This window comes from Brachypodium distachyon, chromosome 4 (assembly GCF_000005505.3).
Source record: "Brachypodium distachyon strain Bd21 chromosome 4, Brachypodium_distachyon_v3.0, whole genome shotgun sequence".
NCBI classification, from domain to species: domain Eukaryota; kingdom Viridiplantae; phylum Streptophyta; class Magnoliopsida; order Poales; family Poaceae; genus Brachypodium; species Brachypodium distachyon.
In genome coordinates this window covers 44,845,503-44,872,455 of record NC_016134.3, presented here as the reverse complement: position 1 = coordinate 44,872,455, position 26,953 = coordinate 44,845,503, and the positions used below count along the sequence as shown (strand labels likewise).

The 26,953-nt window shown below is 42.1% G+C and overlaps 5 protein-coding genes and 1 long non-coding RNA gene across 8 annotated transcripts; 2 read left to right on the top strand and 4 right to left on the bottom strand.

The window, feature by feature from the left end:
- Positions 1 to 491: 491 nt before the first annotated feature.
- Positions 492 to 1,634, top strand: LOC112268618. The gene is made up of 2 exons (XR_002960001.1): positions 492 to 774; positions 867 to 1,634. It is a non-coding gene; the product is annotated as an uncharacterized LOC112268618 (long non-coding RNA).
- On the bottom strand, positions 1,484 to 6,847 carry LOC100839764 (tRNA pseudouridine synthase A). The gene is made up of 11 exons (XM_003578754.4): positions 6,477 to 6,847; positions 5,415 to 5,471; positions 4,834 to 4,911; positions 4,551 to 4,604; positions 4,195 to 4,277; positions 3,889 to 3,988; positions 3,749 to 3,811; positions 3,338 to 3,616; positions 2,517 to 2,577; positions 2,274 to 2,437; positions 1,484 to 1,730 (listed from the first exon to the last, which is right to left on the bottom strand). The coding sequence occupies exons 1-10, from the start codon at positions 6,759 to 6,761 to the stop codon at positions 2,337 to 2,339; spliced, it is 1,161 nt and encodes a 386-aa protein (XP_003578802.1). The 5' UTR covers positions 6,762 to 6,847; the 3' UTR covers positions 1,484 to 1,730; positions 2,274 to 2,336.
- A 140-nt stretch (positions 6,848 to 6,987) lies between these two features.
- LOC100839460 (DNA-directed RNA polymerases I and III subunit RPAC2) lies at positions 6,988 to 10,330 on the top strand. The gene is made up of 4 exons (XM_003578753.4): positions 6,988 to 7,624; positions 7,718 to 7,871; positions 8,852 to 8,928; positions 9,324 to 10,330. Exons 2-4 carry the CDS (start codon positions 7,771 to 7,773, stop codon positions 9,470 to 9,472), a joined length of 327 nt encoding a protein of 108 aa, XP_003578801.1. The 5' UTR covers positions 6,988 to 7,624; positions 7,718 to 7,770; the 3' UTR covers positions 9,473 to 10,330.
- Positions 10,225 to 14,223, bottom strand: LOC100839153 (uncharacterized protein At4g06598). Its single transcript, XM_003578752.4, has 5 exons — positions 14,016 to 14,223; positions 12,896 to 13,573; positions 12,049 to 12,124; positions 11,821 to 11,947; positions 10,225 to 11,008 (listed from the first exon to the last, which is right to left on the bottom strand). Exons 2-5 carry the CDS (start codon positions 13,561 to 13,563, stop codon positions 10,800 to 10,802), a joined length of 1,080 nt encoding a protein of 359 aa, XP_003578800.1. The 5' UTR covers positions 13,564 to 13,573; positions 14,016 to 14,223; the 3' UTR covers positions 10,225 to 10,799.
- Positions 14,224 to 15,255: 1,032 nt separating this feature from the next.
- On the bottom strand, positions 15,256 to 18,757 carry LOC100838845 (translocase of chloroplast 90, chloroplastic). 2 transcript variants are annotated; one of them, XM_003578751.4, is made up of 3 exons: positions 18,616 to 18,757; positions 18,296 to 18,420; positions 15,256 to 17,825 (listed from the first exon to the last, which is right to left on the bottom strand). In XM_003578751.4, the coding sequence occupies exons 2-3, from the start codon at positions 18,411 to 18,413 to the stop codon at positions 15,571 to 15,573; spliced, it is 2,373 nt and encodes a 790-aa protein (XP_003578799.1). In that variant the 5' UTR covers positions 18,414 to 18,420; positions 18,616 to 18,757; the 3' UTR covers positions 15,256 to 15,570. The 2 variants fall into 2 exon arrangements, with proteins under 2 accessions (XP_003578799.1, XP_014758748.1); XM_014903262.2 differs by having other exon boundaries at positions 18,579 to 18,713.
- Positions 18,758 to 19,469: 712 nt separating this feature from the next.
- Positions 19,470 to 25,413, bottom strand: LOC100838532 (protein SUPPRESSOR OF GENE SILENCING 3 homolog). Of its 2 annotated transcripts, XR_002960353.1 has the most exons (7): positions 25,268 to 25,413; positions 22,553 to 23,373; positions 21,669 to 21,963; positions 20,529 to 20,773; positions 20,178 to 20,335; positions 19,631 to 19,948; positions 19,470 to 19,590 (listed from the first exon to the last, which is right to left on the bottom strand). XR_002960353.1 is itself a non-coding variant. In XM_024455072.1 (6 exons), the coding sequence occupies exons 1-6, from the start codon at positions 25,317 to 25,319 to the stop codon at positions 19,687 to 19,689; spliced, it is 1,833 nt and encodes a 610-aa protein (XP_024310840.1). In that variant the 5' UTR covers positions 25,320 to 25,413; the 3' UTR covers positions 19,470 to 19,686. The 2 variants fall into 2 exon arrangements, 1 of the variants encoding a protein (XP_024310840.1); XM_024455072.1 differs by having other exon boundaries at positions 19,470 to 19,948.
- Between the last annotated feature and the right edge of the window lie 1,540 nt (positions 25,414 to 26,953).

Below are 26,953 nucleotides of genomic sequence, written 5' to 3'. Positions count from 1 at the left end.
AACTTTGCTAATTAACCAGTAAACGCACACAGAAACTTTGAACGGTACTTGGACTTGTCACCCAAAAAATGTGGTCCAATTTCAATATCATTCCTCTCCTTTCTCTGACATGATAACTTCATCATTCAGGGGTCAAGTCTCTGTTTCCCCCTTTCCTAATATAATCTCTCTTTCTCGCAATGCCTTTGCACGGCAGCATTTTATTTTACTTAGTTATATAATGCGGGACTTTGGAGAGAAAGCGTACTTTGCTGGCGAGGCGCTTTCGTGGGGGTGGGGCCCCGGGAGTCCTGCCAATGGGAGACCGTCCGGTCCACCCTGATCTCCGTGTGAAGATCCGTGCTGCTTTCTGTTTTACCTCGATTCACCATTCATGTTGCTCCAATAATCCGTCCGTATCTATCTATCTGTCTATCTGCCTTTGTTTTGATTGGAGGGCAAGCGATTTCCGTCGTTATTTGATTTACCGGCCACTTGGGGTTTTGGGTGCGTGGTGTGTGCACAGACGTCAAGGCACTGCCGACCTGGTCGGGGGATTGCCTTGCCTGGCTCCTTGGATGAGGTAGGGGCAATTTAATTCGGCAGCTGAATCTTGTTGTTGTTGCTTCGGTGCATGCAACAAAAGCCGAAGGATGTGTTGCTTCGGGCAACACATGTTGGGGATTCCGTTTCTGAGTGTGCTTGATCTGGTGCAAGATGAGGTTACCAAAAGCCGAAGGATGCGCTAAGCCGTTGTTTCAGTTTTCATCAAGCATTGCAGAGAACTATACAGTAGTAATCTCATTTACTTTAACTGGAGTAGCTGTTTCTTTTGTTTCTTCCAAATTTATCATTTGGCTAAACATTTTGTTGTTGTTGTAAAACAGTCGCTATGCAACATGGTTCAACAAAAGGCGAAACTGAGCCGAAGCCACAAGCTATCACTTTGTTGATTTGAGCTAGGAATCACCTAGCTTGGAATCATGGCAGAGCTGCAAATCTTACCGGCTTCACCAACACAAAATCTGCCTGATACACACACCGTACAGTTGTCTCCCCAAAGCGCAGCCTTGATTTCACAGCTCCTCATGGGCAGCTTGACTCTCACCTCAACTCAACTCCATGGGGTTCTTTTCCAGGACGAACTTCTTTGGGCATAAAGGTCCACACGGATCACAGCCTCCTTTCTTCCAAGCATTTCGTCAGATCGAGATGCAAAGGATGCACAGAATGCTTTCGGCAAGCATATGGGACAAAGCAAAGTGACCAACAAAGCAAATGAATCATGGAGATTTTGTATTAAAGAGCACTTCAGATCGAATGATGAACTGACAAGAAGAGTGCATCTAATGCCGTCCATGTATCCTATGTGAAACTGTGATGACGACGATAAAGGGCTAAGCTTCCCCCCTCATCAACATCAAATTTTCAAAAAGAACAAACACATGCCAAAGAATTGTTAGCTAACCCGTAGATTTAAAGCTGTGTTAAGATGTCAAATATCTGGTATAGATAATAATTCAACCCTCCATTGCAGGTAATCCAGAGTGTTATCCGGCTAATAATCTGATCATCTCAATACATGGTAGAAACTGATGAAAAATAAGAAGTGCACTTCCTTTCATCAAGTTCATCAATATATCATACGAGACACAGTTCCATTCCAAACTAGGTATAAGAAAGTATGTTCACTTCCGCAGTAGGTCCTTTTTCCACTCCTTGTTTAGCCAGTGATCCAAAAAAACCTGATCCTGAAGAGAGAAGAGCGGTAGTGTGAATTTTTATATCAGCGTAAGCATAACACAAGAGCGGTAGTGTGAATTTTCAGATGTAGTGAAGGAACAGAAATGTCCTACTAAAAACTGACAAGTTGCATGATTAGCAACCATACTAACAGCTGCATATTCTGATTAATTCGATTTCAAGAACCACGTAGCATCCAGGAAGAAATTATTCTGCAAGTGCTATGATAAATTACCAAAACAAATTATACTGCCAATTTGCGCTCTGTTACTGAAGATCTGGCCTAACAAAAAATAGTGTAAACCATTTATTTGCAGAGAAAATTCAAATTACCAATCCCCATACAAGCTTCAACACATAAATCATGTTCTATATAATGCTAGACCTGTTGTGTGACCGCTAACCAGATTGGACAGGAAATGTACAATACAGGCCACAGTTTGGTGTGGACACATAACTATTGATGAAACTCTAAGCAGAACATAAGGTTCACAGCCGGGTGAATTCTCATTATTTCATCATCACTGGTATATTTTGGAAGTTGGACATACCTAGATAACCAACAGCTAAAAAACTCGAAGCTCCAGAGACATTTCATTTGACAAAATCAGTCTTCAAATACTCAGGTCATATTTCACGTTTGCAAGGTAAAGACCGGAAGCAGGTGCCATAGGAGGTGCAGCAGTCACTGCCTTCGCATCCAAAATTCTCTCAACTGCATTGAAGGTAGGTAGACACTATAATAAAAAAGGCATGAGCTACTCAGTGAACGTTAGGAAGAAAATAAGACAGACCATCTGCAGTTGTTAGATCTCCAATCCCAACAGATTTCAGAAGGCCGACCATCAATCGTACCTGCATTGGATAGGACACAGTAAACATATCAAAGGCAAAAAAAAAAGGACATGACACACATATTCTTGCAGCAACATCTAATACTCAAGTAATGGAAGCTATAACAGGTATAAAGTTCTCGTAATAGCATTTTGTTATTCCCTACGAAAAATATCTTCTTACACATCAACCATGGTATTGCTCAAATCCTCAATGTAAGTGGATTATCAATTCCCAGACATTCCTTCAACTTACACCACAATTTTGTCATTTCATGATGTCCCAGAGCACAGTTTTGCCATCATGAAATAGGGTGGGAGCTGCTAATGCTTGATGGCACAGCTAACATCAAAGCATTTTTCAATACTCAGGGCCTCTAAACCACATAATGTGACATGTGACTAATTCAAGACAGTGTTTAGCGTCTCCCCAGGAACATAGCTAAGACATGCCTGCTTTTAACCATCTATCCAATAGCAGATGATATGCAACATCTTTCATGCCCTGCATCTAAAAAAATCATCTCAATAGTGCTCATAAACAAAACTAGCCAGCATTGCACCTCTGCTTCAGAACATAAGTACTTGTATTCTAATAGGCATGGGCAAAGGTACACAAAAAAAAAACTTCATTACACTCTGAGAATCAAGAATGTAACACTCCTGAGAGTAACTCCCAAATCTACTTTATGGAAGAAAAGAAAAAGGGACTAGCAACTTAGCAAGGCCTGCAATTAACGACCCTAGGCTCTGAAATTACCCTTCAAGTAAGATGAATTAACCTGGTGGTAGAGAAATGACCGTGCCCTTGCAGTAACAACAAAGCAGCGGTGCCTTAATCTCTTTCCAAACTCTTGTCCATTCTCAGATACTGATTTCCCACTAGCAGTACTAGGAGCATCAGATCCTTCTGCAGAAGCTCTCATGAGTGATGTTCTCGAATAAACAAGAGACCCATCTGGTGATTCCATCTCTGATCGCTCTACGCTTGAAGGAAAAAACATGAAAGGAAATACTTCTGTAACAGTGAGCTCATCCAAAGTTCTCACTGGAGATTTTGCCTGTAACAATGATCCCTCCATATAAAACATAGTGGATGATTAAATCCAAGAAACACTGTGCCTTTTCCGCACTAGCATTTCTTTATGAACTCTGTGCAACTGAGATACAACAGTCAAGAAGCAAGACAACACCTGACATCCAGTTGCTCGGAATGAACTGAAATCATGATGCCCGACAAGTAAATCGCATGCTTTCTGATAAAAAAAAATCATCATTAGTAAATCCCACAACATAGTTTTGCATCAGAAAATAATTAGCCTAGAGATTTCACCTTCATAGCCTGTATATTTAGATCCTCAGGTATGTGCCAAGCTGAGTTTTTTTCAAAGACTGACTGTCGCTCAGGTCCAGAAAGTATACGATAGTGGTACCTTTGATAGAATTAGTAACTTTGTTAGTTGAAAAGGGTGGGTGGAGTTGTTTTAATCAAGCTTCAATTGCTCACATTAAAAAGGAACTAAAGCATGTGTAGCCCTCAGAGCTACTGCCGCTTTATTAAATAATTTGGTCACAAGAATGGAACAGCAGCAAGATCAATTATGAGAATGCCTCATTATATTATATGTTTGCTACCTACGTGCGCTCTAGGGCTTTGTATCTAGCATGGAAGTCTGGTGGGACACAACGAACATCAGTCACCATTATGTCACCTTCATTCTTCTGCAGGGAAAACATGGAACACTAATAAATGTCTACTGCAGGAGACAAGTTAAATAATAAAATCTGGAGAACTACATGAATCACCAAGTATATTTAGTAAACAGATGTATGTCCATTGATTTAAATACCAAGGACCAGCCCAACCAAACGAAAAGTAAATCTTCGACATATAGAGAACTAATGTAATGTATATTATCTTTCAGATTAAAAAATAGCATAATAAATCAGTTGGGTGAATAGAAGCATGGCTAGTTTTTGTTAAAAAAAAACTACCTGCAGAAAGTGGTTCACTGCACGTTTCACAACTCCAGGGTCATGAGGTGGCAACTGCAAATGGGGAAACATGTACCAACAAACAGTTATAAGTGGCAGAAATGTTCTGAAGTACATAGAATTGTTTTAGGGAGTATTCACTGAGATTCTAAATCCGACATCACTCAATGGATGCAGATAGAGCATACGATGAATAGTTTATGCATACACTCAATGGAAGGGTTGCTAGAGAGAAAACTCAAGAGGGAATCCCAGTTAGAGAGAAAATTTTCTGCATACAAACCACTTCACCAGGCTTCCTTTTACTTATCCGCTCCACATCAACATGACAAACATTTGACAAAGCATGAACCCCTGCATCCTGAACCAGAACATAAATCATTTAGAACATATACAAAATGTTGTAAATAACAATTATCGTGGTATCACAGTGTGAAGTAAAAAAAAAATACAAACAGTGGAAGCCAGCACAGAGGTTATAATATATGGCAGACTTGCTGTCATTTTGTAAATTTGTTATATGAATACACAAGGATATAATTAACCTGAACAAACTAACTGCAACTAAAAATATCAAATCTTCAACAGATTCCTGGCATGTTCACACGCACTAAAATTACATTTTAAAAATATAGCTGAACTTTGAAATTCTACAGACAATTTATATTGAAGCATTAGATAAAAATGTGAAGTTTAGTTATATAACTGAACTTGAAGATACATTATTTAACCAAATGTTATTCAGAACAGGCTATAAATTTACAAATTATTAAATAAAATTCGCTAGTTATCAGAAAATGTTCAGATTCAACAGCGGTAATTTTTTTTTGTAAAATATTACAGTAAAGCATGTTCTCCTCGTACCGTTCGACTAGAACAGAAGACTGAGACTGGCTGTCCAACGAATTTGTGAAATGCTTCCTGAAATAATTAAAAAACATGAGTTGTCGGCTATATTTATATTCTATTCGCTACTGCTAAGCAGTGGCTATCTACGAGGTGGCTATAGCAGCAGCACAGCGAGAGGCAGTTATTCCAATAGTAACCAAAGTGTAGTTATTTACAATGTTATTTATGTGATCCTATTCAGTCAGCCAAGTCAATATTCATTTTTCAAGTTACAAAATAAAGGAATTTTCAACAGCCATAGCATCCAGTCTAATCCTATAGAAACACAACGCACCGTTTATTTTCATTGCTAGGAGCCACCTTACTAGACTTCTGTTTCTTTCAAAATACATGGCACAAGATTTTGTAAGGACCATACTTGTTTCGTAAGTTGTATTGGCACATGCTCATACATGTATAAAACTATATGTAATTCTTTGTCTCTCCAAGATAAGAAATTAAACTGATACTTATGTGCATAAGAAACATGCAATCAAAACATGACAAGTTCACACACAACTTAAAGTAAGCACTATGGTGTCCCTCTACAAACATACACAATTCCTTACAGGATATTACTATCACACAAGAAGAACCGTAAGTTCCAACAACATATCTACCATATCAGTGAATCAGAACCTCAATTCGACAAACAACCAAAAACATTTGCAACCTGTAAAACCTACCACTACCACTCTACCAGTTCATTCCAAATAACCACATCCAGCGATTCACAAATGTACCATCATCAAATCCACTGTAACATCAAGCACCAGATACGCTTAACAACACACAATAGAATGTCTACGCTTACTACCAAGTCACTCCTGACCGATAATTCACCTTATTTTATTCCTACAGCATCCACACACAAACCTAAGGCATATCTCCCGCAGAGCCGTAACAGTAACACACGTTTTAAGTTTCACCCAGAGTCATGTACACATGTCCCAGTCGAACATCTCATGGTTAGCATCTCCAACGAAATTAATTCAGATAACACTTCTGAATTCACAACTAAGATTAGGAGCATTTCACCTCGAGGACGCCAACGACGGTGCGCTGGTCGGGCTGCTGTTGCGAGCCGCAGAAGCGGGTGCCTGCGTATTCCACTGCCACCAGGTACCGCTGCCCCCGAGGGACCCGGGCGGCTGCCATCGCCTCGCTTTCGGGCCCCGCCGCTCCGACGCCCTCCGGCTTCTCCGCCGGCGAGATGTCTGGATGGGAGGAACGCTGGAGCTTGGAAGGCAGAGAGGGGTCGGCAAGGGAGGGGTCGAACGGCCGCTTGGAGGCGGCGGCGGAGTCAGAGCTGGCGGCGCTCATGGCTATTGCGGCATGGGGGATCGCAGGCAAGGGTTTTGGGAGGGGTCTGCACTCTGCAGTTCTGCGGTGCAGGTGAAATGCAACAGAAAATGCAGAATTACATATTTACCCCTATATATAAGAGCATTGATGCAATAGAGTATTTTATACCGAATTATTACTCCCTCCTTCACTCGAGTTTGTGAAAATTTAGATGTATTTAGATGTGACTTAGTGTATAGATGCATTCAAATTTAGTCAAAATTGAGACATTTTTTGTTGGATGGAGAGAGCAACAAATTTTCCTTTTTATTAGGATATTTTTCTCTTCTAAGTTAGGGAGACACATATTCTACTTGCAAGCCAACTCCAAACAACAAAAGTTAGGAGAACACACAAAAAGAACTTCTATTTCAATACTAACTAAATATTGCTTTGCACTTGATGATTAAGGATAAGAAAATTGCTACTCCCTTCATTTCATAATTCTCGTTTCAAATTATCCTAAAATTAAATGTATTTATTCCTAAAATGCGTCTAGATACATGTAATATTTTCACAAGAATAATGAAACGGAGGAATACTTGTCATTCAATTTTTTTTTGGAACATGGCCAAGATTTTATTTTGATTGCATTATGATTCATGAGTCCTCCCTCTTTAGCATCATCTATAGTCGTCACAAAATGTAGAAAATAGAAACACAGAATTACAAGCGTAATTTTCCAGAATTTTTAGGGACGAATAGAAAAATATAGCCAATACGATGGTAGGTCAAATGCGTCTTTTCCTACTCAAATCCGGGGGCACCCTGCCGCCGCCGCCCCAACTCGCCTTCCACTCCTCTCCGGGCTCTTCTCCTCTCCGCTGCGTCACCAGAGAGAGGTACGATGATTTCTCAGTTTCTTTAGTCTGCCATTGTCGTGGTTTCTACGAGCTCCGGGGAAGTTGCTGCATTACTGACAACCAGTTAAACAGTGCCCTATATCGATCGCTTCTGCACTTCTGCGTCTTGCCGCCGGTAAGCAGCCATGGAGCACGGCTCGGTGGCGGATTCAACCGCGTCATCGTTCTCCATCATGGAGGAGGACCACACCCTCGCCAACTCCGTCAGATTCGTCCTCAACCAGGAGTGAGTAAAATTCCTTCTTCTCCAGAGTCCATCCACTGCCTGATCGACTGGAAATTGGTTTTGTTGCGTATGGGGGATATATTTCGTTTTGTCGCGCTATTTTCAGGAAACTGATGTCGCCGATGGAGAAACAGTGAGGTGGTTATATGTTGTTTGATTTCAGATTTTTCAGACAACCGGATTTAGTTGATAATCTGTTTTAACTGGAGCAGCTTTAATTTAGATTATTCTTGCCGGTAGTGTGTTTAACAGGAATGTAAATTGTATTAGACTCCTCTGGACTAGCACCTGCAGTTGTGTTCGGTTTGTTTTTGCTAGTATTTGGTGTTATTTGTTGCTTCAGCAATTGACCAGTCGACTAGGACCTATTGCAGGGCATCATTGATCAGTTTAGCTAAGGAAAATTGTACTACTCCCTCCATCCAACAAAAGATGTCTCAAGTTTGTCAAAATTTGGATGTATCTAGACATGACTTAGTGTATAGATGCATTCAAATTTAGTCAAAGTTGAGACATTCTTTGTTGGACGGAGGGAGTACGTAAAACTAAGCATGTTTAGTGTTAGAAGATGGTAGCTGAGAACTTATCAGTTTTAGCATTCAACGGCTCAGTTTGTTTATTCATGTGATGATAATGCCAGTAAGCCAGTGTGTTCTTCTGATGGTATAAGGTGGCTGCTGATATCTTCTTGGCTTTATCATTCAATGGCTCAGTTTGGTTCGTCATGTGTGAATAATGCAGGGCACACTTATTCTAGTTATATAGGCTACCTGCATCTTATGATAGTGGTTCAGATGATAAAATTATAATTGCACTTGTTGTAAGCAACTTGCCATTTTGTATCAGTTTTGCATATGGCAACAGAAATTCCTCAAATGCATTTTCTTACATTACAGGAACTCAAAAATTCATTTATCGGGTGAGCATGATTTGCATTTTAGGAATACATCTCCTAATAATTGAACTTTGTGTTGTTACAGCCCAAGGGTGGCATTCTGTGGGTATAGCATCCCTCATCCTGCCGATAACAAAGTCAACATAAGAGTTCAGACTACAGGTACTTTACAGTAGCATGTATTCATGAATTTCCCTTTTTTATTCAGTATTAACTGCATTTAGCTGAAGGTGCTATATAAACTGCCCTTTTGCAATATTGTTTATTGAAGGTGCGAGAATTTCAAACAGCCTATGAATATTACTATGTTGATAGACCAGTGATTATACTTGGAGTTCTGTGTTTTGAATTGGAATATTACTTGTATTTAATTTTGGGAAAAAAAATGCATACTATGTTCTGTAGAATCCTCTGGACATGAGTCTGCTATTTCGCATCCAGGTGATGAATATTTTGTGTTCACAGTTGATGGTTCTCTGCTATTTTCCAGCACAAAGTATTTATCCTACACTTCCCTACTATGACGCTGTACTGATTTGTGATGGATGTGTTGACAGGAGATCCAGCAAAGGATGTTATGGTAGATGCTTTGCAGGACTTGATGGTTATGTGCCAGCATGCAAGGGGGACATTCGACACCGCAGTGGCTGATTTTCGAGCAAACAAACCCATGGAAAGGATGGACATCGATCTCAATAAAAGTTAGAAGCTTTTGGGCGAACCTTAACTGAATGTACAAAATAGGCCTGAATAGTTTATATGCAACCAAGCTATAAGGCAGTCTAGTGGTATGGCACAATTGTTAGATCCATTGTAAGAAATGTTATTAAACACCAGCATACTTGCTGCTTTGTTCTCTCGATCAATTGAAATAATGCAGTTGATGCTGTCTGGGGAAATGTTTTCCTAAACTAACGCAAGCCTGGTGTTCTGATTTGAGAAGAGTAGAACTGCTGTCCTGAATTCAGCTACATTTACACTTCTGAAAGAAACAAGAAAAACAGTTCACCTTTTGACCTAAACTTCCGCAAAAGTCCATCTTTCAACCTTCAACTCTAAAACCGTTTGACCTGCAACCTCAACCTATATGAGTAATCCATTTTCCACACTACGCGCTTGCACAGGTGGTTTTGGGTGACATGGATGCCACGTGTCCCCGATGTATGTCACTTCCATGAACCAATACACCGCAAGTCTAGAATCTGTATTAACAACTTTCAAACAAATTATTATAAATTGAAGAGATTTGGTCCAAACGGATGAAACATGAGATTTGATGGCTTATGGCAGCAACATGTCATTGCGGTTGCTTGAACGTCAATAATTCAAGGCTGCATTTCAAACTGTTTTGGAGTGCAATGTTGAAAAGTTAACTTCTGGCACAGTTCAGGGTTTTAAGGTAGACTTGCAAACAAACAAAGAGATGCATTCCCCGATAAAAAAAAAGATGCATTCAACTAGTGCAATATCAAATTCTTCATCAGCAACAGATATATAATACTGTTAAAACAAGATGCTTAAACAATTACACAGCTCAAAGATATCAGAAAATCAAGTGTTCTAATACCATGTTTTTGAAGAAAACAAATGAAACTGAACTACAACAAAGCTCCATCTGCACTAGCTTATTGAAATAGTTCTATGGGATGCGGCAGAATCATAACATAACCTGCTCACCTTCACTAATAAGAAATAGTACACAACACTAAAGAAATGAATCAGAACCTCAATGTTCATACGAGGATGCAAGAAAAGCATCACCCTGCGGAGTAGACAGACCTAAACACCTCCGACTGGTCGATCATCGACAATGATATGAGCTGAGAGGACGACCATCAGGTGCACATTCCAGAATAAATAAAGATCATATCCACGGTTTTTACCCTTTCCAGCATTATTCATCATGGGATATGATTCCCGGTTCACAGCCACAGCTCCCCTCTTGATGCAACTGATGACCACAAGATAGTGGTGCCACAGGGGGTACCAAGCTACGTGATACTCTCAGAATCAAAAGCTGGAAAGGAAGAGTCCTAGATGCGAAGGCCAGGGACAGCATCCCGCCCTGAGTTGGGATCATTGTGTTTCAGAGACATGTTTGCGAATTGTGAATCAAGGTCTCTGCTGTTACTACGACTGTGGGTAGGAGCTTGCTGCTGCAGTATGTGCTGCTGCTGTTGCTGCTGCTGTTGGAACAATGATCTAAGACGACCTATTTCCCGCTCAAACATCTCCTGTTGAACTGCATGAATGAAGGAAACAAATTCAGATCGTCAATCATTTAATTGTTTCTGGGAAAAAAAAATCTTATGTAGCACTGGATGAACATAAGAGTCATCTCCACACAAAAAAAGAATATGTTGAACATTTCTGCTGAACTGTATCACTGAAATTCAAAAATTCTAGATAATCTCATTTTTCACATAAGACTGAAATCCCGTAAGTCTTCTATTGAGAGAAAATTTTCTTCGTTGACCACTGTATTTTAGCAGAGCAATGGGATTACACTATTCACAGCATGTGTCCATTAAATACATCTCGTAATGTTTTATCCCACTTATGAAAACTAAAGAAATTGTCATCATGTAACAGATGGAACTAAGCATATGCCGCTGCCTTAGGAGGTTTTCAATTGACTACAGACTATTAGTAGGAAATAAGAGTATTTAATCAAAACATGGCATCCTCGTATTAAGAGCTCCATTCTGAAGTCAATAGAAGCAATTTGATCTTACAGCTGAGGGTAGGAAATGGAAATCATGGAAAAATAAACTAATTTATGCAACACAGGTAAATACTAGTAAGCAAAGTGAAAGAAGCTCTTCAGGTTGCAACAATAACACAATCTGCAACAAGTAGCTAATATCATATTCCTTGTCGATCACAATGATCAGGGTTAAACAAATGTTGTTCGCCAAACTCATATAGAGATTAAAGTACCCTGATTGCAAATATGTAAATAAGAGAATCTAAGTATTGGCAAAAGAAAGCCTCAAGGTAAAAGTTACTTGCATTGGAAAATATTATCAAAACAGCATGCATACAAATACTTACCCCGTTTAATTACATGCTCCTGTGATAGACTCTCAAGACGTTGTTTCAACGACTTGTTCTCCAGGTCTAACATGATATTTTGTTGACCAAGAAAATCCATTTCAGCAGAAACTTCTATCCCTTGTGTCTGCAAATATTAATAAACTGAGTGTTTTCATACATGTTTAACATAAAACTAACTTCTGCACGAGAAGATTGATCTGGTTTCTGGTCTACTTCAATAATAACCTGTAAGGCTTGAACTCTTCTCTCGAGTTCTGCAATATACTGGAGCTTCCGGACACGAGACCTCTGAGCATATTGCCTGTATGGACATGAAATAAAATGATAAAGGTGTGTGACATGGAACTTCAAGGTTTATCAGTAATTCAGTGCATAGAAACTTGAACGCCAGATATGATGTCCAGGTGTTTTTAAGACACCTCATCCTTTAAACAGATGCAGAACTAATGGGATTCTCTACATGCTCACCACTTTAATTTAATGTGCATTCAGATATGCACCTACTGTGTAACAGTGCATTCAGATTGCAAAAAAAATCACACATGTATACGGCATGTAATTCCTTTAAAAAATCCACTTAGAGAGCTCGAGAACTTATGTTGGATTTCCATTGCAATCACAGATGCTACAAGCCTACAGTCAATACAGCAGTCAAAGCTCTAATCAGATACGTGGGTATTCAGTAAATGCATCAACACATCTGAGGTATGCAGGTCCTCTTTAACAGCATTCATTTGTATCGGATACTCAAACACTGTAAGCGAGGTCAAGTTTGTGCATAATATGGAAATGCAGCATGTAAGCCAATGTACAACAACTGCGGCTTGCAGACTCACAAGCCGCTGCACGGTTACATTGTTAGGTAGCAGTTATTAAACTTAATTGTATTGGTTACTTAAACAGTGAAATAACATAAGGTAGGCCACACAAATTCATAACATGAAAATGCAGTATCAACAACCCATTTGCTTAATTGTCTTGCCAGGATTGGTGGTTCACGCACATGAAATTCTATGAAACTAACATGATTATTACAAGTGATAGTGAAGGGCACAAAATCGATGAAACTCACTGTTTGGCTCGCTTGGTGTCTGCCTCTGACTGAGAGTGCCTTAGGTGCGCATCGCCCTCGTTTCGCTCTGTTCCGATCATCTGATCATGAGCAGAATCAACATGTCCTTTCATGTCCACACCGTTCAGCACAGCACCATGATGCATGACATTCTTCTCCCTCACCGGCAGCGGCATGCCAACGCCCTGTAGGAACATCTGCCTGGGATCCCACGGCAGGCCCTGCGGCTGCGGCTGCGGCTGCGGGCGCCCAAATGAGTTCTGCTCCGGGAAAAACTCCGGTGCACGGCCCCAAGAACTAGGCTGTCCTCCTCCCCTTATCCCATCAAACACATTGTCGTAGGTGCCAGCGGAGGAGGCGGCAGCGGCCGCGGCAGCACCGTCGAACAGCGTGAACGAGTCGCTGGACGACCTGCGGTGCCCGGGACGGCCGTGCGGCCGTGCCGGCGAGTCGGGCTCGTCGAGCAGGTCATCAAGCCACGACGGCTGTTCGTCGACGAGGACGCTCTCCGAGGACGTCCGCTGGTGGCCTTGGCGGTGGTGCGCGTCCCGCGGCCGCGCGATCGGGCCGAGCTCGGCTTGCGGCGAAGGGGACGCCGCCGCGGCCGCCACCGGGAAGGGGATACGCGGCGGCAGCAGTGCCTGCTTCTGGAGCCTCCCGTTTGCCATCGTGGCCAAACTGCACAGAATTGCAAAACAAATTAGAGAATTGAGAAATTTAACACTACATCACGGAAAAAAATAATCCAATTGAGGTCGGATTCCTGCGGCTCCAGGGCAGATCTCGCCCAGGACGCCCCGTAGTTGCAAAGAATCAAATTCCAAAATTCACATCAGGGATGACATATCAGCTGTGGGGGCTGAAACCATCGAATACTTGCAAGGGGGTGCTCGAGATTTCCAGAGAAACGGAAATGATTAACAAATCGAATTCTGACAAGATTTTGCCGAGGAACTAACAGATTTCCCTGGGAGGGAAGAATAAGGGATTGCAAAAGGGAGCAGAAAGCCAATTGGAATTCCACGGATTTCAGCCTGGTCAAGACTGAGAAATCCGTACAAGAACCGCAACCAAAAATAGGCTTAATAACAACAAATCAAAATCCAACAGGAACATGTACCAATTCGGCCGCGACACCAATGCGTGGCCGCCCTCCTCGATTGATGCGCAGATCCAAATACTGATTCCAAATCAACGATTCCCTCTCCCCCGCTCTCTCCCTCTCCTAATCTTGGGGAAGGGGTGATTTGGAGCTTGAGGCACGAGGAGAGAAAGAGGATAAAAGGAGAAATAGATTACGACGACAGACAATGAGACGAGTCAAATAAGCGTCGCTACTATTTATAACGGCAACAAATTTTAGACTTTTAACGGCTAGGATTGGATTTAGGCTGGGCAGAAATGGGACAGATGGATCACTTTATTGCCGTTGGATTGTAATTGATCGTTGGAGCCCAAAGGAAGATATCGCCGATGGTTGTTGCAGGGGAAGAATGCTTCCGATAAGCCTGTCTTTTTCTTTAATTAGCAGGAGAGCTTCTAAAATTTCATTGCAGAAGAAGAGGCCGATGGTTTGATTTTTGGATTACAAGGTATTTAGCTTTGGTCTTTATGTTATACTGTACGGAGTACCATTATGTTATACGCCGTAACACTGAGCCTAACCATTATAAGCAAAAATCAAAAGCCACCGGTCAAGCCTAACCAAAGTCACTGGGTTTAAGAAATTACGGAAATAACATGTTTGCTAAACACCGGTTTTTGTATTTTCATAGAATATTTGTTTGGCTCCTACGTAGAAGTATGCATTGCTTTCAACTTGCCACACTATCACAAAAAAATTATTGGGGAAGGAAATAAAAACGGAGACATAAAAAATTTGAGATGCGTATAATTTCTCTGGAGCCACTGATTATTTCAAATTGGGAAGATACTGCAAATTGTGTCGTAGGATATTCTAAAAAACCGTACATTATGAAACGGAAAATGCTCACCCGCACGCATGTGCAAAGCTGTTTGCTTTGGTACATGCCGACGCGGTTTTGTCGACCTGTCTGGCCAACTGCTGTTCCAAGTGGAAACGGGAAACAACTCAAGACCCAGCTGCAATACAGACGACAGCTCAGCCTCTGCTGTTTTTTTCTTAACCCCAAAACACCTTTTGTTTACAGCAACCACCCATCCGTCCAACGCAGCAGGCAGTCCAAACACACAGAAATGCTGCTCAGCCCAAGGCCCATTATTACTATATCCATATGCACAAGAGGCCTCTCTTTCTTTGTTCTCAAAAAAAAAAAGAGGCCTCTCTTTCTGAAATGCATCATCCACAGAACAACTTGTCTTTTCCAGGAAAAGATATGTGATGAAAGAAATCTCTTTTCCTGGCTAGAAAAACAAGAAGACATCTTTATAGAATGGAAATGGCAAAAGCTAGGCAGTGGCCGGATGATTGGCGCCACTCTTATATCAAGAAACATCATATCATGTGATGTCAAAACTGAATCTTGTAATAACATCCTTAAAACTAAGCCCTCTTTGCTAGAAGAACTACCGCCTGAGTGCATCCTGACAGACATACATACAGGAATTCTATACAATTCAAAACCCTAGATCTGATGGTGCTAAACGCTTGCAGCACGGCATTGGGGTCCCTCCTCTTACTCCTATCGGTTTAGTTACTCCTCTAATGAGTCGGTGTCAAACTGTTGATCGCCTTTGTCAGTCGGCGGCGATCTTCTCCTTAGCAAGAACTGGATCAATGAGACAGCCGCGAGCAGAGCTATTTCCACATGGTCTGATGTGCTGGTCTTAACACTGAGCCGGCCTAGCTTTCTGTTGTTTATGTTGGCGCTGACTGACAGCTTCGATCCACGGCCCACCCGGAAGACTGACTGAAGATTGGCGCTGATCACAGTGTCTTTCTCAAAAGACAGAGCAGTGGCCGCGATGGTGGTACTCCCTTCTCTCACAGGGTAGTCTTTTCCCCTTACGGTTACTTCCAGGCCACCTCCATCTGCCACTTGTCCACACCCAACCATCCTCCCAGCATTGGCTACCAACTGAACTCGTTTCCCAATGATGATGGAGTCTTCTAATTTGGCCCCAGAAAAATACTTTGACCCAAATTTAGTTACAGAAATACCTCCTCCAGTGGTGTTCCAAGGAAAATTGCGGTACTTGGCATCTCCATGGACAGTACAAACCAAATCCTTGCTTGCTGTTTGCATATCCATTCCCCCCATCAAGGAGTAGCCTCTCTGATCAGTATAGCTTACTGAACATTCTGATTGGATATACATGTCTTCTTTGTCCTTCCTCATCTGCCCTGCAATTGATGAAGAGATGTTCCTTTTCAACTCATGAGATGATTCAAAATTGATCCCATCAAACCCAATATCATGGTCCCATCCTTGGGGATCCAAAACTGGTCTAAACAACTGATCATTAGTTATAAGGTGACGGTAGCGGTGTGCTGGATAATCAGAATCAAAGTTTAATGGGATTTCCATATCTGACATGTGCACAACCTCTGGGGCTGTGCTCTCTTCATAATCATCAGCAACTCCATATGATGCTTCGGTACTTTGAGCTTCAGCAAGCTTTTGCCTCCTGATTCCCTCCTTCCACTGATGTTTCAGGTATGAAGTCTCACGGTAGTCCAGTTCATCAAGATATGCAGTTTTCTGTTCTTTGGTCAATTTTTCATATTCAGATTTTTTTAGAACACGGAATGGCGGTAGTTGATCATACTCATCCTCCTCATCTGATAGATCAGTCATCTCATTGTCAATACTGTCATAACTGGATGACGGATAAGGTTTAAGGAGTGATGAAAGAAGATGAGGCAGCGAAGGTAGCCTGGTATTTGCATGTGACAGCAGGAAGCTATCTTGAAACTTAAGTAAGGAATTTGCATCTGCTAACAACTTGGTTGCTCCACAAAACAGCAAAAGTTCTGATACCCATACCTGCCCATTTGGTAAAACCCTTTCACCTCTGGTGTTCCGTCTGCACAATGGATGATTGTCGACCAAAACAATAGGGTTCTCCAGCTGTGTGTTAGAAGCTGCTACCTGGATTTGACGCTGGACAACATTCTTACAGTAACGAGTGTAGGCATCATATTCCAAAGGATAACCATCTGGTCCTTCAGGAGGAGATGAGGAACAGTGAGTCATCACAAGGACAGTGTTGAACCATATCGAAGAACCCAAGATATCAGTTATAAGCTTCAACAGCGGGTAGTCACTGTATTTGCTATTAATATGGTCAATTCGCTCAAAGTACAAGACGATATCAGGCGGTGATCTTTTAATGAAACGCTTGACAGCATGCAAAATCTTCCTGTTCCTTCGTTGGCTATGGTAATGAGGCGTCAGACCAGGGGTGTCGATAACTGTAACTCTTACTCCTTTGATAGTTCCATCAACCATCTTTATCCTATTAGTCGCAGGGGCAAGTGCATCGGTAGCAACCTTTGTTTCATCAAAAATGGAGTTTACTGTGGCACTCTTCCCCACACCAGTCTTTCCCAGAAGAAGAACTCGCAATGGGAGGTCCAAATCTGGTCCACCGGGTGCTTCATGCTCTGCTGCTATAACTCTGGCCTTGTTCATAGCAAGGTTGGTTCTCCTGGCATCAGATTCTCCAGCCTTGATCAAGTTGGCAAGCTGCAGTCTGTACAGTACCTGTGCAACTACATTGGTATTGGGTGGCACTCCAGTTCTGTGCACCAGCCGTAGAAACTTAATTTGAAGCGCCTCAACTTGCATTAGTGGATCTGGCTTACTGTTATCATGGTCTGGGTGAAGAGGGCCAGAAGAAACTGCACCATCCTGTGAGTTCGATGTGACCGCTGATGCAGCATGGCTATCATTGGAAGGAAATCTATTGGCAGACACTGTCTCTACAAACTCGCTTTCTGTTGTACCTGGAATACAGAATTCAACAAGTGAGGCACTCCATTTAACATTAACATTTAACAGGAGGATAAAACTATAACAAAACTGCCCCGAATCTCACGAAGGCAAGAATTGTCTCTACATAATAGTAACATCATAAAATCAGCAACTGGCAAAAGGACCTTCGGTTAAGAAAATAAAAATCAGCAACAGCAAGTGAACATCCCCTAAACTTACAAGTTCTCATCAGGAGCATACATTAGAACAGCAGAAACTTGAACCAACTAAAAATGAGACAAAATTGCATGCGATCAGTGAAGACAAAGAGGCTTAATTAACCCAACTAAATCCTAAAACACGTTTAAGATCCCGATAGCACCAACTACTCGATCCCGACCAACCAGACAACACTCCCTTCCAGCACAGCACGCTGAACCAAGAAAACAGGGACCATGATAATATATACTCATAAGGTGAACTAGGCAAACGGGAGTAGTACCATCATTAACACCGCCCTCGGATGCGCCTGCGCCGGGGCCGGAGATGGCGAACGGCCTCGCGGACAGCAGCGACGACCCGAGCCGGTACGAGATCCAATCCCTGAAGTTCAACATCATCCTTCACCTGCATGAGGTGGGGAGGAACCAAATCAGGGCGATTCTTAATTTCTCCCCTCCCGAAACCCGCAACAAATCTTCCCCTTCCCCTCCCCTGCTGCTCCTTCTTGCTGCCCCCATGAATTGACCAGGCGCATGTACCGAAAGAAGAAGAAGAAAAGGAACCTGGCGGTTCCGGGCTGAGGGATGCGGGCGAGGGTACCTGGCCGGAGACCCACGGCCGGACGCTCTGCGGCGTTCTTGCGAGGCGACGGATGGATAGATGTCGTTGCTGGAGATGTGCTTTCTTTTCTTCTTTTTTCGTTCTTGTTTGTATTTTTGGAGGTTTTCCTTTTCGTGTGGCAGGAGACAGGAAGAGACCGTCCAACCGGACAAGAGGGACGTTTTGTCACGCCTGCCAAGAAATGGGTACACCTGTAATTCGATACGACACTGAGCATCTTTTGCAATCTGAACATGATTCAGTTTACCGAATCACGAAAATTCATTTTCGCGCAGGTCGGCGCAGATCAGATATTGAAAATGCAAACAAAAACACATTTAAACAACACATTCCAGATGAACACATCACATTGCATACGATTTTCACATTACGATGTTTTTTTCCAGTCGAAGTCCTACACAAAAGACCGGTGCGTTTCGTTCTCGTGGAGGCTTGCCCTCGACTGCTGCTTAACTAAGCACATGGTGGAGTCGTCAGGGCCGTTGGAGTCCTCGGCGAGGCTCTCCCAGTCGATCTCATCGTCGTCGCCATGGGGGGTGAGGGCGGTAGGGCCACCGCCATGGCAGGCCGCATCGCCGGAGGACTCAGGCCTCCTCCCTCTCATAGTTCATATAATTGCAAACACCAACTAATCCATGCACCTAGGAAGGGCTTAGTTGCGTAGATTCAGCGCCTGACAGATCGTAGAATTGGTGATCTCATAATCCATAGAACCGCAACCAACTAAGCCAGGCACCTAGGAAGAGCTTACTTGCCCAGCAGTTTGTAGATCAATTGGAATTTTGCTGGACAGACGATGCCACAAGTCTCGATGGAATTGAGGCATTAAAAAATTCTGAAGAAGAGCGAAATGATACGATAATATTGATATGTCTGGTAGAGGGTAGGGATTTTCATTCCAAGCTTACTGCAAGGTTGACATTGGTTCTAGCACATGCTACTGATACTTGACACCTATAAAGGTTCAGGTTTCCTAATCACGGACATAAAACCCCCATAAAGGTTCAGGTTTCCTAATCATGGCACTTTAGAAGCCGTTGCCCAGAAGGATCATCTCAGACATTCGTTCTGAGCTGGAAATGTACGGTGATCTTCACGAGCTTTGGCCCCAAAGGTGCCTGGCTTGTGTTTCTCCATCAGACTAGTGACGGCGGCATCAAGCTCCTTCTCCAGCTCCAGCTCCTTAGCCATATACTCTTTCTTGAGCTTCACCTTCTTCTCCTCATGGGCTTTAATGAGTTCATCTCTTTCAGCCTCGAACTCCTCCACATCCTTGACCTGGCTATCTATGAACCACTGTATCTGTTCTTTCCTGCACAGCATAGAATGGATTAAAATAGATGACGTATCACTATTGCAGAAGACTGGTGCATGACATTGTTGAAGGAAATAAAAACAATATTGCACAATTAAGACATTCATCTGGAACTGGAACATTCCCATCCCGATCAAACATTTCATGATTAGCTACATAGAGGAATTATTAATCCACGCATTTTTCATGATGTGGACTGGTACACAACCAAGTACCAGTTACGCACCTTAGTCTACGATTTTCAGTAGTCCCAGAATCCACATCACACTGTCTAGCCTTTGCACGCTCCTCCTGTAGCAACTTCTCAAACTTGCTCTCTTTCTCCTCTGTGGCCTTGTGAATGTTTTCGATCTGATCATGGAAAAATTTCTCCTGAGACTTCATCTGCAAATATAGAAACTCAAGGTGACCAAAAGGTGATAAAATCAAACCAAGGAAAGGATAACGCAAGTCAAAATGGCAGTTCTGCATTGCAGAAAGCTGACGCTCACAGCAGATTTAATCAATGTTGAGAATGCCTTGCGTATGTGTGTTCGCAGAAAATATATAAGATTAGTGTAACCTTCAATCAGATTACCTCTTCTTCGTATTCTGAATGCTTCTCTTTGGCTTTACGCCTGACAAAGATGTTCTCTTGCATAGTCTCCCGAAGTTTCTGGGTAACATTACCCAGGGTTTCTTCTACTGCTTTAGAGTGTTGCTGTGTCTTCACCACCTTGTTCTTCAGATAATTTAGTTGTTGGTTCTCTTCGCTCATTAGTTTCATCTGCTCCACTACCATCTCATTATGAGATCTCATCTCATATTTAAGGCGGCTTTTTCCTGAAAAGTATAATAAAAATTTATTTTGGCTGGTGTTCATTAAACTTGGAGGCACATTTTCATAATCATGCTGCACATGCCCAGTTCATTAATCATATTAGAGCAGAAAATCCTTCGGCACATGCACTTTAATATGACAAATACCATAACAAATGTAAGACAACAATGTGGCATAAAAAGGCATTGCTTTGATGAATAACAAGTTAAGAAGCAACCAACAAGAAGAGAATTGCACTGAACATAAATGAATATTTAGAGTGACCCGTCTGGGGAACAATAATAAACCTGACGGTGTTTCTATTAAATTGATACATAAACCAGAGGGTGTTTCTATTAATTGGTACATATTTTTAAACAAAAAAAATCATAACAATGGCATTATGTTTCACCAAGCCCCAAGAGTATAAATTGCCACAGGGATGCAAAATCTATGCACTGTTAACAATGAAAGGATGGTATGCTCAAATGAAAAACAAGAGATCAAAAGCAAAGACCATCTCATCTGAATGATAAACAAAGGGAAGCAGAGATCTATCGCTCGTCCAAGCTAGCCATTGTATATTGGCACTTAATCAAGTATAAATAGAGCTGCCTATCTTATGGACAGAATTGGTATCTTATTACTAATACAAATTAATAATTAAAAGATCAGGCACTCCAAAGTCCAAACAATCACACGATAGTACCATAATGATAATGCTACCCTACCGACAAGGTCCATGTATTGAAATGCATGTGTGAAGTATCGACCATGTAAACATGTCAATGCAAGAGAACAGAAATATGCAGGAGCTTCACATGTATGTCATGTTACATTCGTCGCAATCATCATTAGTGGCAGAGAATTAGGCAACAAAAAAAATTAAAGGTATGAACAGTAAGTTTAACATTATACCTTGGCAGTGTCTATTGAAAGTCTCCATGTCTTCTTTGCTGGCCAAGAAACCATACAGTTGCCTTTTCCCACCTGGCAAGAACGAAACCCTGCGAAGTTGCCATGCGTCCCTATCTGTTCTTTGGGCAACGAAGTGCTTATGCAGTCGTTCTGCCTCCATATATCCCACTGCTGAGCTTTCAAATATCAGCACACTCATGCCACGGTGCCCAGATGGACCATAGGCATGGCGTGCTTTACTCGCAGAATATTCACTGAAATAATCAAGAAGCTCTTGGTTGCCCATGCCTAACCACTGGAAAGCATCAAAGAACAGCGAAAGATCCAATAAAACAACATTAAACCTTGAACAATTGTCTTAAACAGATATTCTTTTACAAATGCAACATACCATATAATTATGAACTTTTTTTGCGAATAACATATTTATGAACTTCAACTGACTCGCCAACTAGTCAACACAGTAGAAACACATTTTCATGTTCTTTCACATCAAAGCATAACTGAACCAAGTCAACACTCGACTAGTAGAAACACATATTTCTGTTCTTTTACATTAAATCATGAGCACACGCAGATTATAATAAATAACAATTACAACATGTTAACCTCAAATTACAATAAAGTTGGATGTGTCAGATATAAGTTTAGATATTGCTGAAGAAATACAGGTGTAAAGTGTGATCATAATTCAAGGTAAAGAGAATCCAGGTACAACAACACTTCAAATTAAACATCCTTAAGAAAAAGGTTACAACCTACCATGATGGCGATATATGTAAACAACATCAACTTCAAGTAGAGAAGATACTTGAAGATACAACGCTAAATAAAATAGAAGGCAAATTATGTGTTTGCAGTGCTAAAGAAAGATAATATATCACCTTATCATCATCGTCCTTCTCCAACAGTGTGTTCATTACAATCACCATTGGCGGCCACACTATCTCCCGATCAGTGCTTTCTCGCAATCCTTTCCATTTCCCAAATTGCTCACCAGATGGCACCACCGAAGATCCCCTGCGGGACATCTCCTCTTCTAGTAATGCTGCCAATTCTCTGTGGAGCTTAACCCTTTTAGAACCCTTTGTTCTAGCATGCGTCACCAGAGGTTGTAGGCCTTTGAACCAATCAATTGCCCCAGGTCCATTTTTGCATGCCGGACAATGCCACTGCCTAGAGTTTTCATGTATCTGCTCCACACTAAGGGTACCAAAGACTTCAAAAAAACTTTTGAACCACTTGTTCATTTTTCGAGTCTCAAAACTTTTTTCACTTGCATCCGAATCGTACTCATCACTGATATCATCATCATCGTCTTCATCTTCATCTGATGTATCACCTTCAGCATTGTCTGTCTCAGGGTTTAAACCACATGAAGGAACATCATCCATGCTGCTTTCAGGACCAGATGGGCGAGACCTAGATGCCCACTGCCAACCATTTGCTAGAGGTGGAGCCACAGCTGAGTTTTGTGATTGGAATTCTGGTTGTGATGGTGGCCTGGGATTACCTCTGGCAGCAGGCCTACGGTCAGAAGGTTGAGCCCAATTGTTTCCCGAAGGGCGTGAAGACCCATTTCCATTCCAAGCTTGCCGTGCTGTAGTAGGAGGAGCATTTGAGGAGGAACTCCATTGTGCCCATTGTCCCCTTCCAGCTGCTTGCCGTGAATTCCTCTTCTTCTCAACAGTCTCCCAACTACTCCCTGCATACAAGACAAAATTATGCATGATTAGATAGCAGTCTATAATTTTTTTAACATAGGATGACAAGAATTAAAAAGGCTGCAGCATACAAATAACATGTGAAGGGTTGCACTAAACTACGGACTTACAAGCAGAAGATGTTGTACAGCTACCAGACTTTTAGCAGTAAGCAAATACATGGTTACAAACTTACAACTGTTGAGTGATGTATACATGTATCACAAGTTGGTATTTGGTTGCAAGCCAGTGTTTGGTTCGTAACCATGGGTTAGTCCCATAAAAAAAAAATCTTGGTTCAGTTCCATACATTAAAGAAAAAAGGCGTGGCAAGAATCCCTTTAGGCATTATTCTCTTGGACACAGTTTTGGTTAGTTAGACAAATTGTTTGATAGGCTCTGGCATACTCAGGTTATAAAGCAAAGATACACCATCAGAAACTGGTAGATGAGCATGATAGAGGATAGGGCATAATAGCGTTGAGAAAAAAGCAAGACAAGCAATCAAACAGTCCATTTGTTAGCACAGTGGCACTAAGCAAAACAAACAAAAACATATCACAAAACTCCATCAGAATGTGCACTGTCCAGTTTCCCACTTCCAATTTTCAGTCATTACAGCTTGGAAAAGAAAGGGAATCAGCAAGAAAAACACAGACAAGTTTTTTGCCTGATACCAAGCAAAAACAAGAACCAGCCTGCAGCTAAGCAGACCAGTTAGGCAATAACCAGAAGTGGACTATTTGTAGATTCAGGGCCAGTTCTGGTTTTACACTTCAGAACAGATCTCATTATCTACAATTCTACATGCACTTAGGCAATCAAGCAATAGTAAATTAGTAATCAAATTTAGTATGGTAAAAAAATAACCACAGCATTAAGCCCCCTGGAATAAAAAACACAAAGACTGGATCAAAAAATTATAATGCTGATCAACAAAAAGAGAAGCAACAACAGGGGGCACTTTCTTTTTACAAATAAAAGGCGACCCTCTTAGTCTTATAGCTAGATGTGATAATTCCCTGTCATACTAATCATTCGTATAATATTAAAACAAAAAAGTTCCAAAGTATTAAACCGCTTTGAATCAAAATTAGATGAAAGAACAAGCATTTTAAAAACCCTTCATGGCCATCCGATTTTATTGGTTGATTGCGCCAACGTAGATCTTAACCATACCAAACTAATTAGACAACACATTAGAAGCACCAACCTATAATCTAAGCGAGTGAACCATAGCAGAGTGCTCCAAGCAAGTTGCAAATAGAAGCAACGCATTACTAACAAATAATGGGCAGATGAGACGTATAACTGGCACATATCATCACTAAATCAAACCAAAAAAAAACCCCACATATATCACCACCCAAAACAACCAGTAGATCCTCGTCTCTAATTTCGTATACCCGGAAATATTCTCTTCATACGAATCACAGGGAACTAATACGAATCACAGGAACTAAGCAAAACCCCACCAAATCAAACCCAAACCCAATAAATCAACAACCGAACAAACCAAAAGCCCTAAGAAAAAGCTCTCAAGGAGATGGAGCGAACAATCGATGCAAACTAACATCAGAGAGCTCCAGGCAACACTCAACGAGACAACCAAATCCGAACCTAAACGAGGCAGCATTAACCCCTCCTCCCCATTCCTCATCCCGATCGAGCAAAAACAAATCACATGGACCAATCCACCTCACCCAAACGACCAATCCAAACCCCGCAAAGCGCGATCCCCGACGAACGATACACCGGAGCACAGACCCGCACCGAACAAAAAAGGGTAACCGCGAGGGGCAAAACCGCCCACGACCCCTTCAACGAGCAGACATTGCAGGAACCGACCATATACGCAGGTAAGCAAGGTGAGGGGAGAGGAAGGGGGGAGGTCACCAGAGCTGTCGCCGTTGCCTGGAGGCCAGCCGCCGCGGCGATCGCCGGACATCGCGAGGGTTTGGGCCGCGGCTCGCGGAGTGGGGGTTTAGGCGGAGTCCGGAGAGAGAGGGAGAGGTGAGGATAAAGGGAAACGGGAATCTCTCGGATGACCGCAGGAGGACCGATGTGATATATAGCGGGAGGAGGCGAACCGGCCCGGTGAGTGGGCCGTATCCTCACCACGAGGAGTGCGCGCACCGCCCAGACACAGATTGCTCGTTTCCCAAGCCCGCTTCGAAATGCCCGAACGTACCCTCACACTGACCTGCTGGGACCGAAGGGGTCAGTTGGTTTGATGCAGTGGTCGCCTCTCGTGGGTTACCTTTCTCTTTGGTACTATACGGGAGCGGAAGAGCATGCGGCCTGCGTGCCGGGCCCCACGTAAAATGCGTGGTGGCCCGTCTGCCTGCCTGGTGGGGACCACTCTTCCATCGGGAACCAACTGGTGGAGGCTGGTCTGGCCACCACCTAGTCAACGCAGAAGACCCGGGGAGGGCTGGCCCACCCGTCAGTGTCTCTAAGCTGGCTTTTGGATGTCCGTGGCAGCGTTGAATTTGTTCTTCGTCCCGGCTCTGGTAAACCGCGTTGGTGATGAATCGAAGGTGAGCTCTGGTAAACCGGATCATTCATTCATTCATTCATTCATCGTTTTCTTTGGACCGTCATTCATTCATTCGTTTGTTGAATTGTGTTGAGAGTCTTGAGCATGTTCCTCCTTTCACGATGTTGGTAACACGATTGGGAAAAGATCGAAGAGGGGTGTTGCACGTGAGCTTGCAGGGAACGTGTGAAGCGGTCTCGCGTGCGGCGCGTAGTTGCATCGAGTTACTGAATACTCACAAGATCGCTATCTTTGTTATTAAGAAAAAGATCTTCTATAAAAGCCGAACAATCTCGAATAGTACATAATGACGCTCCCTGTGGGTATGATCTTGGCTTTTATGCTCGTGCACGATATAGTCTGTGGTAGGAACTACTCGGGTTGAGGGTTCTAGGCTCGAAAAATTATGCACGATCCGTATTTACTTTCAGTTGGACCGTATCCACGAACCCTTGCAGTGTTAAAAATGGTCCCATAAATTCAGAAATGATTTTTGTGAACCGTGTGTCTTCTATCTAGTACGTTGTTTGCACAAAATCCTGATTGTATGAAATCTTGTACAATTAATAGGTGCCAAACAATTGCTTAGGTGCAGCTACACAAAATCAAAAGATGAAATGTATGATACTTTCCTAGATTTGTACTCATATAAATGACTCAATTGACGATGACGGTCCGTCATCTTTGGACCGCTTGACTTTCTTTTCGCGTCATCTTGTTGATGTACCACACCGAGTTAAGGTGGAATAAACAATACTCTTTCCATTCCATAATTTTTGTTTCAAAATTGTCAAAAAATGAATGTATCTATTTCTAAAGAATGTCTATATACATGTAATATTTCGACAAGAACTATGAAACGGAGGGAATACTTTCATTTTGTTAACATGCTTTTTTTTAGTTTGCAGCAATTGCACGGATAATATGAGATGATCCTTAGCTAGATAGAGAGATAACTACGATACTAACCACCCGATCCATGCTTGATTCCTCGTGCATTCCACTGTATTCTAGTCCTGTATATTGTAATATGAACTATGTGT

Coding starts and splice junctions, on each gene's coding strand:
- LOC100838532 (XM_024455072.1), bottom strand. CDS start 25,319: ATGTCCGGCGATCGCCGCGGCGGCTGGCCTCCAGGCAACGGCGACAGC. Junction 23,374..25,267: donor AGGCAACGGCGACAGCTCTG/GTGACCTCCCCC, acceptor TCTTGTATGCAG/GGAGTAGTTGGGAGACTGTT. Junction 20,774..21,668: donor TTTCAATAGACACTGCCAAG/GTATAATGTTAA, acceptor TATACTTTTCAG/GAAAAAGCCGCCTTAAATAT.
- LOC100838845 (XM_003578751.4), bottom strand. CDS start 18,413: ATGATGTTGAACTTCAGGGATTGGATCTCGTACCGGCTCGGGTCGTCG. Junction 17,826..18,295: donor CGAGGGCGGTGTTAATGATG/GTACTACTCCCG, acceptor TCTGTATTCCAG/GTACAACAGAAAGCGAGTTT.
- LOC100839153 (XM_003578752.4), bottom strand. CDS start 13,563: ATGGCAAACGGGAGGCTCCAGAAGCAGGCACTGCTGCCGCCGCGTATC. Junction 12,125..12,895: donor GACACCAAGCGAGCCAAACA/GTGAGTTTCATC, acceptor ATGTCCATACAG/GCAATATGCTCAGAGGTCTC. Junction 11,948..12,048: donor GAAGAGTTCAAGCCTTACAG/GTTATTATTGAA, acceptor TAATATTTGCAG/ACACAAGGGATAGAAGTTTC.
- LOC100839764 (XM_003578754.4), bottom strand. CDS start 6,761: ATGAGCGCCGCCAGCTCTGACTCCGCCGCCGCCTCCAAGCGGCCGTTC. Junction 4,605..4,833: donor AAAGGAAGCCTGGTGAAGTG/GTTTGTATGCAG, acceptor CCCCATTTGCAG/TTGCCACCTCATGACCCTGG. Junction 2,578..3,337: donor GGTCATTTCTCTACCACCAG/GTTAATTCATCT, acceptor TATCCAATGCAG/GTACGATTGATGGTCGGCCT.
- LOC100839460 (XM_003578753.4), top strand. CDS start 7,771: ATGGAGCACGGCTCGGTGGCGGATTCAACCGCGTCATCGTTCTCCATC. Junction 7,872..8,851: donor AGATTCGTCCTCAACCAGGA/GTGAGTAAAATT, acceptor GTGTTGTTACAG/CCCAAGGGTGGCATTCTGTG. Junction 8,929..9,323: donor CATAAGAGTTCAGACTACAG/GTACTTTACAGT, acceptor ATGTGTTGACAG/GAGATCCAGCAAAGGATGTT.